Source organism: Prionailurus bengalensis, chromosome E4, assembly GCF_016509475.1.
Source record: "Prionailurus bengalensis isolate Pbe53 chromosome E4, Fcat_Pben_1.1_paternal_pri, whole genome shotgun sequence".
Lineage (NCBI taxonomy): Eukaryota > Metazoa > Chordata > Mammalia > Carnivora > Felidae > Prionailurus > Prionailurus bengalensis.
In genome coordinates, this window is record NC_057360.1 from 22,375,292 (window position 1) to 22,390,015 (window position 14,724).

The following is a 14,724-nucleotide window of genomic DNA, read 5'->3' on the forward strand; positions in this document are numbered from 1 at the left end:
TTTAGTGCCTTTAATCCTCAATGTAAAAAAAAAAAAAAAAAAAGAAAAAGAAAAGAAAAGAAAAGAAAAGAAAAGAAAAGAAAAGAAAAGTAGTGCTTGTTCACACACACCAAAGCATACCCAAGTTTAAATTTATAAATTATAGATGTGAGAATCAAAAAGACTTGGCAAAAGGATATCACTAGACTAATTTAGGGGTTGGGGAATGAGGCAAATTTTTGGGTTTTGAAGAAGGTAGCATTTATGGATTTTTTTAAATTTAAAAATGCTCATTTGGTGTTTTAGAGAAAAGAGGACACAAAGTATGGTAGATGATAGTATACTAAATATGATAATATTGGTTTCAAAGGGCTACAATCTCATTAAGAAGACAGTGCAACAGCAGAGTATGACTAATGTTCCCCCAAAGGAACAGGGGATGTTTTGACTGCAGGACAAGTTAAGAGTAGGCATAGGCCTTTAATAAAATTGTACACATGAAACTATGCACACAAAAGGTATTCAATAAGTCATGCACATTTCAAATGCCGTCAAAAATAACTTACTAATTAGATATTTAGCCAACATTCTAGAGAGAATCATACTACTCTAGTTAGGTTTGAGAATAAATACAAATGCCCCCCTAAAACATGTTCTGCCCAAATGCTTTAAAACGATCTGCTGTAACAAGCTATTATTCAGCAATAATACAGCAATAAAACTGTAGTGAGCTATTCCAGCTGGAAACCCATGTGCTTGTTTAGTTTAAATATGAAAGAGTATTAGATATTCAAGATCAAATTTTATTCTTATTTATTTAAAACCATATATAAGTGCAGATGAATCATAAGCCTGGAAAAAAAAAAACCCTGGAAATAATATGCCAAAACCATAGTGATAATCTCTGAGGGACAGAAATGTGTATATTTTTCATATTTTCCTTTATATTTATCCTGCTTTCCAAACATTTAGAAGAGTAGATCCTATTTTAAATTATCTTTTAAAAAACAAAATTTTATCATTCTGCTATGTTCTTAAAATCTCTTCAGAAAATGGTTGATGAATCATGTGGAAAGAGGACACGACAAAGTTAGAAAGCTCTGGATTCTGGCTAGGCTCGACAGAATATACGAGAAACTTTGTTAAATTTGAATTTCAGATAAACATCAAATAATATTCTCGTGTACATATGTCTCATGAAATATTTCAGACATACTTACATGAGATTCAAATTTAATTGGGCACTCTATGTTTTTACGTACTGAATCTGTCAACCATAGGCTGCCTAGTTCTCTCTCTAGGTATGTGACCTTAGATAAGTCAATTTATTCACAGGGTTTGCTTCCCTGTCTGAAAAATGAGATAATCAAATTAGGTTATCTTAAAAACCCTTTCTAGTTCTAATGTTCTATGACTCTCATATCCAAGATGGTATAGACCATCAAAGACCTGAAAGTCATCATAAGTACATGTGTTCACATTCTATCGAGATCTTTATGAAGGCCACATGATGTTTGTATGGTTTTCTTTTTTGTTCTTTTGACACAAACTTCCTCAACTAAACTAGGTATTTTTTGAGATTTTTAGAAAATGGATAATTGTACATTAGGCATGTAGGGAATGCTGGGCACATGCCCAGAGTCCTCTTAAGGATATAGGTACTCATTTCCCTGGCTGCTATGCTTCTTGGTTATATACAGCTCATAGCCAAGGGAGCTAACATGCTCAGGGTAAATCCCCCCTTTCCAGGGCACCCATCATTCAGTGACCACTTAATGAGGAAACAAATCGAGGCTCTCTTGCCTTGATTCAGGGCCATGACAGCTCCAGAATTCCCTGTGGGATCCAGTAAGGCCCTAGCAGTGACTATATCACAATTTAAATTCTTCCACTTCTGTTACTCCCTTACCAGTGCATTTTCCTAGAAATAACCTTCTTGTATACAAACCCCACCTCAGAGTCTAATCCCTTTTCAAACATAAATTGAAATATGTAAAATGCTAACTTTCTAATAATATATGGGAACAGATAAGGTTTGAAAGAATGACATACAATATCATTGCTGCCTAAATAACTAGAGATAATAAATAGTGTATATACTTAAATATTTATGCACGCATAAATAAATTTGTGGCGTTGGGGGAAATGATGAGGGAGAATGACAACAGTGTGCAAAGGAGGCCAAGATAATAGACTGTCAGAAATAGCCTGGTCCTAGAAGTTTGAGGGACAGCCCTTCCTAAGTAAAAGAATGACTAAGGCTAGAATTAGGGAACCAGAGATGAAACCTCAGAACCTCATAACTGAGAGAAGAATGACAAGTATAGGCCTAGTGACATTAGGTAAAGATCACTGAACAGGGAGTCAGGAGGCCGGGAACCTTCTTCTCATCCCTGTAATCATAATGGGTCACCGCCTGCTCCAGGCCTAAGTTTCTTTAGCTACAGAATGACAAGGTGGTTCAAGATTATTTCCAAGCCCTTATCCTGTTCTAATACAATATCCTGTAATTATAATTTAAGATTGTCTGTCACTGACATGCCCTGAAAAGTTTTCTGTATTCCCGGTATTTTAGGTAAGCCCAGAATTTTAGTACTCTGTGCGAGTACTCCCTCAGGGGAGGGCATTGTGTTAAGAAAGAAATTCAGTGAAGAAAATTAATGTAACTTTGTAACCGTACTAAATTAGCAATTATTCCTTGAAAAGAGTTTTTCATGTTTCTGCAACTCTACTCGTTTGTTTCTGTATGTTTATATGTAATAAAAGAAGTACAATGCTTTTTATACCCATTTTGCATCTAAAACATTCAATAATGAACATTTTTCATGAACTAAAAATCCTTACATATGTCAGCTAGAAGAAAATCCTGGAATAAAAAATTAGGGTAACATATTGGTAGAACTTTAGCTTTTCTTCAAACTGTGCTTGGGTGTCCTTTGCCTTTACAAAATAAATTCGTGTCCATAGTGACACCAGAACATCACTATCTCAAAATGCCTTGTTTTCCAACACTCCTTTCCAAAATATAAGACCTAACTGTCCTATGAATTTGCACTTGATTCCAGCATGCCTTTAGCTAACTGCTGGGATCTCAGCCCAGGCTACAGGGGATTCAGAAGTGGGTGGAGGTTTGAGGCAACAGTGAGCCTGGCAAGAAATGTCTATTCTTCCAAGTCCAAAGGGGCACTTGCTTGTTATTTCTGCCATTACTGTCACTGCTGTTACCATCAGTGCTTCTGTTCCTTCTTTCATAATTGACTGAGTGGGACATAATTCCTGAACACTGGCTTGGGCACGTTATAATTTCCTAGTGATACCACTGCTTGGCTGGCACAAATTAAACTAATGGGGCATGTGTACAACACACATATGGAAGTTACTGACACTACAGAGTCAAATTCTTAAGAGTCAGTTCACAAATTTTTACTGGCACTTCCTAGTTGTTTATGCAAGATGTCTAAATCAATGCACTCAAACTTCTTTCCCTGTTGTCTTTCTCTCAATTAATATTGTTGGGAAAAAATAGTCAAGTGCTCAAGTGTTTGTTTTCCCAGAAGCTGAGGAACGTTGACACAATTCCAATGCTTTTCATAATTACTGGCGATGAAAAAAAAATGAATAGTTTATGATGCATGTCAACTGAATTGTTTCAGGAGACAAGCTTTATTTTTCTAAGAATAAGAGAATACAAATAAATTCACGCCAAGAAGAACATGCTTGCATGCCTGTTTTAAAGTTCAGCTTGGACTTATTGATAACAAACATAAATCCTAGACTTCTGAACAGTCCTACAGTTATACAGTTGCTTTTGTGTTAAATTGCCTAAAGAAAATGCACATCCACACTAAAAGTAGGTATAGACAATGTTATAAACTCAGCAGCTACATTTAGGTCAGAATGGGGTTACTATTAAACACACAGCAACACTAGTCTATAAGACAGGTAGAAAATAATTCAATCAAAACAAACTTTCTAATAAATTCTAGATATGTTCTGAGTAAGTGGCTTAAATCCTGATCATTGGTTAAAAATGATAATCTTTTTGTGTCCTAAGAATTCTGGGAGATTAAAGGAAAAATGACTTTTTTGCTAAAATGTATTCTACCTTAGAAAGCAATGAGTTTTGGGGTGCCTGGGTGGCTCAGTCGGTTAAGCATCTGACTTCAGCTCAGGTCATGATCTCACAGGTTGTGAGTTCGGGCCCCGTGTCGGGCTCTGTGCTGACAGCTCAGAGCCTGGAGCCTGCTTTGGATTCTGTGTCTCCCTCTCTCTCTCTGCCCCTCCCCAGCTCAGGTTCTCTCTCTCTCTCTCTCAAAAATAAATAAAAAGCAATGAGTTTTGTCTCCCATTTATTTGTAGGAAACATACTATCTACTGTGAAATAATTAGCATTTCTTCCACTCTTCTTAATACCAATACTGTAGCCACTGAGGTCCTGTGTTTCTTGAACATGATCACTTTCACTGTCTTGAATTTAATGTCAGAATGCATTCATAAAAACAGTCTGCTTATTACAAATATGGGAAAGAAAATGGGAAATTTAACCTTGTTATTCCCAGAATAGATCTCTCCCTTTTCTTAAATTTTATCCCTTCCTTTCTTTAAATTTCTTTCAATTTTAATAAAAATGCTAGGTGATCTTTTCAAAAAATATTTATTAAGAGAGCCTACAATAATAATGATAATAGTACAAGAACAATAACAATGATGGCTAGGGTCTATTAAGTGTTTCTATGTGAGGTTTCTATCTCATGTAACCTCACATTTCTCAATGAGATAAGAGACTGTTACTGATAATTATCTTCCTATTATAGTTTGGGGAAACCAAGGCACTGAGTCCTTAAATGCTTGTCCCAAGGAAGGTCACACAGCTAATATGTAGTGAAGCCAGGATTATCAAACATCCCATTTCCATAGCTGCACTAATTTCCAGGCAACTGCAAAGCAATTAGTGACAATTACTTACCTGACACATCAAAAAATGTCTGTGCCCGTCCAGTCCCCGCACTGCTGACAGCGATGCACTCATAGGCACCTTCATCAGACAAAGTAACCTTTTCAATCTCCCAGTTCACACTGGCAGATTCCCTGGGGCAAGAAAATAGAAACCATTTTAGTTACGACAAAAGCAAGACAAAATTGAAAGCAGTGATTTTTTGGAAGTATTCATTCAAAAGAACAATGTAAAAATAAGCAGATGAAACTACAGAGTTCCTCATAGCTTAAAATTATACACCTTTTAATTAGAAAGGCATTGAGGAGGTCACCTATTGGGATGAGCACTGGGTGTTGTATGGAAACCAATTTGACAATAAATTTCATATTAAAAAAAGAAGAAGAAAGTTAAGCTCTCTGAGCAAAAGGCACACCAAAGGCAATAAGATACAGAGTTTGTGAATTTCTTTAGGGAAACATTTTCTGGCTATGTGAAAATATAAGATAAAGATTTAATAGAGAAACACTCCTTAAATCCTCTCTCCTTCCATATTATTTCCAGTTTTGGGTCTTGTTCAGTAGAGGTTCTCAACCAAAGCAATTCAACAAGGTAATTCATGAGTTTGAAGGTAGAAAATTGACTTTTTGATCCCAAAAAGTTCTTTTTAATTTTCTTGTATATAAGCTCCATATAAGGCTATGGAACATATCTGGTTCAATCTACGTATACGTTGACAAAAGAAAAAAATTACCTGTTTTATTATCAAACCTGTCATTTAGGTTTAAAAAACCCATTTGCTATAATATGTATCCATTCATTTAATAAATACTTATTCTTTGGCCTTTAACACTGTTCAAATTGCTTTCTATTTTTTCGAAGTGTTTTAGTAATAGATATTTAATTCTGATAGATATTTCATATCTAATTAGTTAATAGATATTAATAGATACTTTAAAGGATTCCAATAATCTATAAAATAGGCATTATCTTATTTTAAAATAGAATTGAAAATCATAACTATTTTCCTAATTTTCTTCTTACACTCATCCATAGCTATGTTTAACCTTCTTTAACATTCAAGACATAGATGAGATGAAAAGCCCATTGCAGAGGCAAAAGACACCATACACTGAAGTCTGAAAGTGGTATGAGATATAATAGCTCAGTTATAACACCAGATCTCTTGCTGTCCAAAAAAAAAAAACCATACCTGTCATCAAAAAGCCACGAAGAACTTACTGAGCTCTTAATGTGTATTTATCACTAATCTAGACTTTGTAAGAGAGAGTGAAGGCACAGGTTCCTGTTCATCAGAAAAGGGACAAAATAAGCAAGGTCACTCACTGTTCCATATATTTTAGTAACAGAATATTCACTTTAGTTAATGTTTCCTTTTTTTTTTTTAAATTAAAAAAAATTTTTTTTTCAACGTTTATTTATTTTTGGGACAGAGAGAGACAAAGCATGAACGGGGGAGGGGCAGAGAGAGAGGGAGACACAGAATCGGAAACAGGCTCCAGGCTCTGAGCCATCAGCCCAGAGCCTGACGCGGGGCTCGAACTCACGGACCGTGAGATCGTGACCTGGCTGAAGTCGGACGCTTAACGGACTGCGACACCCAGGCGCCCCAATGTTTCCTTTCAACCATGTATGCATGAGGTGTCAGTAGTCCTTACTGCCCCATTCAGAAGAAAAAGGAGTATGAGTGTACTCTAAGCCACAGTCATCACCTAAGCTATATCTTTAATGCCTAAGAGCAGTAAGCTAAGTCCAAGTTTATAACTGTCATCGTCTAAGAGGTACTGGTAAGTTCCAGGGAGGCAGAAGTTTGAAATACATACAGTGTGTCGTGTTTTCTGCAATGCCTAGTTCGGACCCAAGCACACAACATTAGGATTCATCAAAACTTAGACACATGGATATTTTAGAAACAGATAGTGACAATTCTTCTAGTCCCTCATTTTAAAAACAAGTAAATCGAGATTCAGGAAGAAGGATAAGTAATTAGTTCAAAGGCACGTAAACAGGGTGAGATTACGTAAAGAATATTCTTGACAGTGATACTTGCTCCTCTCATTTATGAAATATTACGTGAAAATAATTCTCTTTTTTCATGTAGTCTTCTCAGTTAACATTAAAACTCTAAGAAGTTTTGAAGGCATGACCTTTGGAATAAGGAAAGAACATGTCAAATAGAAATGTGTCCTGCTGCTAATGCAAACTAATTCTCTCTTACATCCCCTAGTGACCATAGCGACTCACATAACAAAGATTAAGTCACATGTCTCAAGTTATTAGGAAATCTAGGGCAGGGACTTGTGAGTGAATCAGGGTTAGAGTATCAATCCATCACCACCCATGCCAAATTCTGTCTTTAGCCTCTTACACACAAAGAGCTTAATATATGTCAGCAAGGCATGTCACATCTCTGGGCCACAGAGCTGGAAAAATGAAAGAATTCTTGTGGCTTACCTCCCAGGAATTGTGTGGAATTAATGAATTAATATTTATAAAGAATCTCAAGTGTCTTTGAAACATGTTACTATTTAAACATGAAACAGAATTATTTGATTTCATCAGGCAGTTATGTAGCTTCATCATTTAATATCCTGGTCAGTTATGTTGCTGGTTATTAAACATGGAGCTTAGGGAATCATTAAGATACACAATATAAAAAAAGTAGCAGGAAGTAATACAGTTCAATCTTCAAATAGTGGAATTTTTTTCTAAAGTTATACTGAATATTCCTGCCATAGTTTTTGCTTAAAATGACCCCCTAAAGAGATTAAATAGGCTAATACGGTCAAATATTTAGCATTTTATGGAAGTTATTTATATTACTATTGAATCAACAGCATAGAAATTTTGTAAAATAATTTCTAGAGTTTTTCTCCAAATGTAGTTTGTTTCATTAGTAAGATTAAAAAAAATTCCAGAAATCATCCTCCAGATTTCAAGGTCTACTCAATTTTCTCATTGATTATTTATATTTATCTAAAAAAGCCATCCATCTTCACAAGGAAGGTCAGTGCTTCCTCACCCACTCCCACTGATTGTTACGTGCAGTAGCCACACATGCTCTCCCTCCACCTGCTGTCCCAGCACACTTCACTTCCCTAACCCCATCCTCTACCCTTCTCCTGGCTCACTGCACTCCAGCCACACTGGCTTCCTTCCTGTCTTTCTTTCCCCCGTGCCCAGTCAGCTCCAGCCTTGTGCATTTGCACTAACTGTTCCTGGCATGCGAATCCTTTTTCCTAGATATCTATCTGCATGATCACCTCTCACCATGTTTAGGTCTTTGCTCAAATGTCCCTTATCCTGAATTTTAAAACTGCAAGTTGGCCAAAACCACATGCACCCCAACTCTCAATTATATTCAGAGATTTGTTTGCCCCAAAGCCAACAAAGCTTAAACTCTTCTCTTTTGCGAGGACCCTTCCAAAGTTTAGTACCTAACTTTATATTCATAATTTTGTATTCTTGGGCTTAACAAGAGACCCTCAAGTTATATAACATCCAGATTCTATAAAACCTGAATCAACCCTTGAAGGAATTCTAGCACTTATTAAATTAACATATTTAACATATTATAAATGAGAAATTAACATATCATAAAACATATATCTGTTTTCTTTCTCCATTACAATAAAATCTCCATAAGGGCACAGACCTGCGCCTGTTTTGTTCACTGCTATATTCCAAGACTATGGAACAAATAAATGAGAATTTCCAATGAAAAAGCACATTAAAATAAGTATCTGTTTGTATTTAGATGTTTAATGCTTTCTATAACTGCTAATAAAACATGTACACACCTTAAATACTGGTCTACTCCAAGTGTAACTCCATTTCTGACAAAGCTCAAGGTAAAGGGTAAAAGACTCTCAACAGAGCAGGAAATGTGGCCTGGCTGCAAGTAGTATCCCGGGGTTTTCATGGGCATTGTAACTTTGGGAGCATCTAGGAAAAATAGAACATGGGCAACAAGGTCACAATAATATTGGGTACTTCCTGTTAATCCATTCAAAATCTTCAAACTTTAATTATTCTAGTAAACTCTGTGCATTCCAATTAATCTAAATCACTAAAAATCACTTTAATTATCTTTCTTTGTTCAAACCCCATTAATTTCTGGATCTCTCCATGGACCCCTTACTAACGTATTCATTAAACCTGAGACTCTATTTTTTAGGACACTATTTTTTGTGCCACCAATATAGAAAAAAAACAAACAAAGGCTACCGAATAAGTTACAATACCTCCTCCACTGTAGAATCTATTGTTATTTTAAAAATGTAAATATATGAAAAGGACCTACATGGCTTAGAATTGAAGTCATACACCTTAGCTAGCAGATGGTAGGGGGAAGCCCTGCCATTAGCAAGTCACCTCACCTGGACCAAAAAAGTCTGGGTACTGAATGTAACTTCCTTGCTGTGCCCCCCAGCACCATCTTGCTACATTGCCCACAGGTTCTACAAAAAGACGAGGCCTCTTGGGGCGCTTGGGTGGTTCAGTGGGTTAAGCATCTGACTTCAGCTCAAGTCATGATCTCACGGTTTGTGAGTTCGAGCCCCATGTCGAGCTCTGTGCTGCCAGCTTGGAGCCTGGAGCCTGGAGCCTGGAGCCTGGACCCTGTTTCAGATTCTATGTCTCCCTTTCTCTCTGCCCCTCCCCTGCTCATGCTCGCTCGCTCTCTCTCTCTCTCTCTCTCTCTCAAAAATAAGTAAACTTAAAAAAAAAAAAGAATTGAAGTCATACAGTAATTGTTTTCCCCAAAATAATGGGAAAAAAACTTGATTTTTAAGAATCCAACAGATTTTGCAGTATTCAATTTAGGGGTAAGACAACTAACTATGAGGAAATACTGAGGTTGGTTCTAATCTCGCCATTCGACAACAATTAAAGAATAGCTGTACAGTTGTTTCTGAATTTCTCAAATTACAACCTTATGTATAAATGATAAATTGTTGTCCCTCCATCCAATAGTACAATATTAGAAATAATCCTTCTACAGATTTGCATATCCACAGTTTTGGCTACAGTGCCAAAGTTGTTTTTTTTTTTTTTTTTTCCGACATTTATTTATTTTTGGGACAGAGAGAGACAGAGCATGAACGGGGGAGGGGCAGAGAGAGAGGGAGACACAGAATCGGAAACAGGCTCCAGGCTCTGAGCCATCATCAGCCCAGAGCCCGACGCGGGGCTCGAACTCCCGGACCGCGAGATCGTGACCTGGCTGAAGTCGGACGCTTAACCAACTGCGCCACCCAGGCGCCCCCAGTGCCAAAGTTTTTATCACAGTTGTCATTAGCCTTGAGAAATAGCAAGAGTAGAGACAAACTGAAATGCTACCTCATGCTTCCAAAGAATCCTTAATCTACGTTCTCATCTCTATACAACAGCAAATATATGAGTAACTAGCTTACTGATTAACTGCCAACTTATCACATAAAGGCAGAATTATCACCAGATGTTTACAATGAATTACTATTCACAAAGTAGGTTTCTGACAATCATTGATAAGCATTTAGCCCATTTGGCCAATTTGGGTAGCTTGATCAAACACTGAGCATGTGTGCCAGGCTTTCGTTTTTTGTTTTTTTTTTTTTTATTTTTATTTTATTTTTTTTAGGGGGAGTAAGAGTACCAGAATTTCCCAGTTGTTACACTGATTGCACCAATCAGAATTTTCAGATCTGCAGTCAGTGAGACTTCACATGAAACTCTGGATGTGCTTTTTATGATTAAGAAAAATTGTGTTATCTAAGTGTAAATGTCCATCAATTTGACAACCCAGTAATAATGTGAAGATATTCTTTATTTTATAGTCCATTCTTTACTATAGGACCACAGTACTCCCTTAAACTATCAATACTCCAGGGTCTTATAAAATGATGTCTCACCTGGGATGATACTAGAGAAGGAAACACTTGAAACCCTCTGGAAGAGATAATCATCCTTATCATAGCCTGTGACTCTGAGAAAGAAGGCTTCATTTGGTGGTATAAAGTCAGAAATATTCCACAAGCCATAAGGTTTTCGGTCAGGGTAATATTTAACAGGGATAGTCTTCAGAGAACTGCCTGAGACACTCAGAAGTTCAAGACGATCTACTCTGGCTGGGATGGAAATTCCAGAAGTATTCAGCAGCACATAAGTAGGAATTCCTAGAGGAGAAAGACTTTATTATTATTATTAATAAGTAATATACAATTGAGTTATTTATCAGATAAATCTTTGAACTATAATAACAGAGAAGTATTATAAATATGAGTACTACAAACTGTCGAACAAATTGTGGCCTAATTATAGAATCTTTTCTACTACGTTAAAGACAGTTATTCATGACCAGAGAAACTTAGGAAATCCTAATTATTTTTATGGTATTTTAATAATATCATACATAGAAAAATCAGAATTGTGAATACTGTATTAATGTTTAATTACATAAATATTTAATTTTTAAGGATTCACTATGTGTATCCTTCCAGTAATTGTAGTAATAAAAGAATGATCAGAAAAAAATAAATTTAAGGAGTCACGGTATGATTAAACATCTTTTTATCTATAAACCTATAATCTTGCATGAATAAAATAAGAACAAGGTTTAAAAAGCAGCAATAATTTTATCTTTGAACATACAATGGCACATAATGTCTTTAATTTTTTAGCCATCTACACACATAAAACCCTCATTTTTCACCTTCACAACAAGGTAATTTATAGATGTTAGTAAAAATCTCAAGACATACGTCAGTAGTTTTCAAAGTTCAGTAAGTTTAGGAATCAACTGGGGTGCTTGATATAGTGCATATTCCTGGGTCCAACCTTATTTGGTTCTAATTCAGGAGATCTGGGGTGAGGCCCAGGAATCTTAATTTTTAACAAGCTGAGTAATTTTAATATCACTGGTCTTACACTTCGAGAAAAAAGTGATGAGGCCAAGAATATAACTCCCAATTATGTTGAATTCCACAGAATTATAAAATCACAGACAATCTGAGCAATGTTTTTGCACTTGGATATCTACTACGTCAACTTTGGTAATATGCGAATACAAACCTTGCACTGGTCTGCTGACTGTTTTTTTGAAATCCAGGGTGGGCTTTCGGGAAAAACCAGCTCTGAAATCAATCGTACTAAGGCCGGTGATGCGAACAGAGTGCCTTCCACTGCTAGAAGTCTGAAAAATGTTTAACGACAAACCCCGTGAGTTGATCCAGGTTGCTGGTCACAATAAACACTACCAGGTATGGGAAACTACAAAGTGTTTAATTAGGACTGATGTCCAATAATTGAGGCTCTGATCTGGGTGTTCTAAACTTAACTATGATTCTACACCTTAAATGCAAGTTTTACAACACATATCCCAAGGGATTGTTCTAAAATAAAATTCAGTAATACACTGGCCCAATGGTATAAGATATAGATGCTGAGTCACTAGTGAATACCCCTGAAGTTAATCTGTAAAAGCTCCATAAGGACATGGATCATTGTGGTTTTACATGGTAGACGTTCAACAAATATCGATGAAATGAATGGATGACTAAATCTTCTCCCCTAAACACTATCCAAGTTTGACTCTGGAAAAGATCTCCTTCTTTGCATCTGGGAAGATACAGCCAGGACGAGCACTGAGAGCTGACCACTATCCAGATTTTGGCCAGCCAGCATCCTCAGCTCAGCAGCATCCTAGCAAAAGCACTGGGTGCTTGAGACACAAATGTGCATAAAACATGGTCCCCATCCTCTAAGTACTCATGCTAATGAGGGAGACAAATGGAGAAATAGAAAGCTTTAATATGATGCAGTATTAGAAATACATAAATGGTATGCAAAAATACATAAAAGCAACATAGACTAGCCTGTAGTTCGGCTAAAACCTCCTAAAGGGGATGATGGCTGGACTAAATATTGAATAGCTCTGCACTGAAATGACTCATATGTGGATAAATAATACATAATTTGGATGAAGGCCACAGGATAAAATAGTAACACTAATGTTTACTGAGTGCTCCCTCTATGTCCAGACTCTTTAAATACATTGGCTAATTTAATTTTCGTTACAATTCTATCAGATATATATCATCATTATCACCACTGCACTGATAAACAGATGGGGCACTAAGTCATTAAGTAGCTTTCTAAGTTCACAAGGCTTCTTAACTGCAGAGGTGGGGTTTTAATGGTAAGGTCAGGCTCCCAGGTCTTCACCAGAGTGCTACATTGTCTCCCAAGAGCAAGGTAAGTCAGAGTTAGCCTCTATGTCAACGTCTTTCAAAATAAGAGCCGAGGAGCACCTTCATCTACAGCTATACAAAATCACTCAGGTTGTTTCTTAAAAATGCAGACTCCAACCCAGATTTACTGAATCAGAATGTATGGTGAGTGGAGTCTAGGAATCGACATTTCAAAAACCCACCTAACATTTATGAATAAGAGTTCACCAGGGGTGCCTTGGTGCCTCAGTCAGTTAAGCTTCTGACTTCGGCTCAGGTCGTGATCTCATGGTTCATGAGTTAGAGCTCCACACTGGGCTCTCTGCTGTCAGAACGGAGCCCGCTTGGGATCCTCTGCGCGTTCTCTCTCTCTTCCCCGCCCCCCAAAATATAAAATAAACATTAAGAAAAGAAAGAAAAAGAGTTCACCATATTTTATTACATTGATCACCAAGATTCTCTCTCAAAGTAAAATGACCACATGATAGCAGCATTGATAGAATGCACTAGAAATATGCGTGCCTATATATATATAATTATATATATATAATAATCTGATAAACAGCCATATTAAGGCAGACCATAATTAAAAACATGCCACTTCCCTGCTAGGAATTTACCCAAGGGATACAGGAGTACTGATGCATAGGGGCACTTGTACCCCAATGCTTATAGCAGCACTCTCAACAATAGCCAAATTATGGAAAGAACCTAAATGTCCATCAACTGATGAATGGATAAGAAAATTGTAGTTTATATACACAATGGAGTACTACGTGGCAATGAGAAGGAATGAAATATGGCCCTTTGTAGCAACGTAGATGGAACTGGAGAGTGTGATGCTAAGTGAAATAAGCCATACAGAGAAAGACAGATACCATATGGTTTCACTCTTATGTGGATCCTGAGAAACTTAACAGAAACCCATGGGGGAGGGGAAGGAAAAAAAAAAAGAGGTTAGAGTGGAAGAGAGCCAAAGCATAAGAGACTGTTAAAAACTGAGAACAAACTGAGGGTTGATGGGGGTGGGAGGGAGGGGAGGGTGGGTGATGGGTATTGAGGAGGGCACCTTTTGGGATGAGCACTGGGTGTTGTATGGAAACCAATTTGACAATAAACTTCATATATTGAAAAAAAAAAACATGCCACTTCCAGAGCTCTGCAAACTACACAGCCTTCCTGAAATCACTGCGATTTAGCAACCAGGAGAGGAAAGAGAAGGAGATATGTCCCTTTTACTACCATATTTTTTTCTCATTGAGCAAAACCTGCAAAAACTAAAAACAACAACAACAACAACAACAACAACAAAAGGAACATGAAGGTGAAAAAAAAAAAAGAAAAAACACATGGCCATAAAAACAGGTTTGTTGTATTTTTAGTGTAAATGCTGCTGCTAATTACTCCAGCTCATTTTCCTAAGGTTTACAAAGGACTGTGTAAGTGTGGGGGTCTCAGTACCACCATTTATTCCATTATTTCTAAAGGAAGATGTGTCATGAATTCCATACAGTAGAGCAAAGAAAAGGGGGGAGTGGTGGTGCATATGGGCTACGATCCAATTTTACATTGGGATTTCCTGGG

General features: G+C 36.9%; 1 protein-coding gene across 3 annotated transcripts in view; it reads right to left on the reverse strand.

The window, feature by feature from the left end:
• Positions 1 to 14,724, reverse strand: part of HMCN1 (hemicentin 1) — a 465,703-nt gene that overhangs the window by 270,163 nt on the left and 180,816 nt on the right. For all 3 annotated transcript variants that reach the window (XM_043568168.1, XM_043568169.1, XM_043568170.1), the window contains exons 7-10: positions 11,984 to 12,104; positions 10,825 to 11,088; positions 8,734 to 8,878; positions 4,946 to 5,067 (exon numbers count right to left, since the gene is read on the reverse strand). In XM_043568168.1, the coding sequence (XP_043424103.1) occupies positions 4,946 to 5,067; positions 8,734 to 8,878; positions 10,825 to 11,088; positions 11,984 to 12,104 (652 nt within the window). The remainder of the gene's footprint in view (positions 1 to 4,945; positions 5,068 to 8,733; positions 8,879 to 10,824; positions 11,089 to 11,983; positions 12,105 to 14,724) is intronic.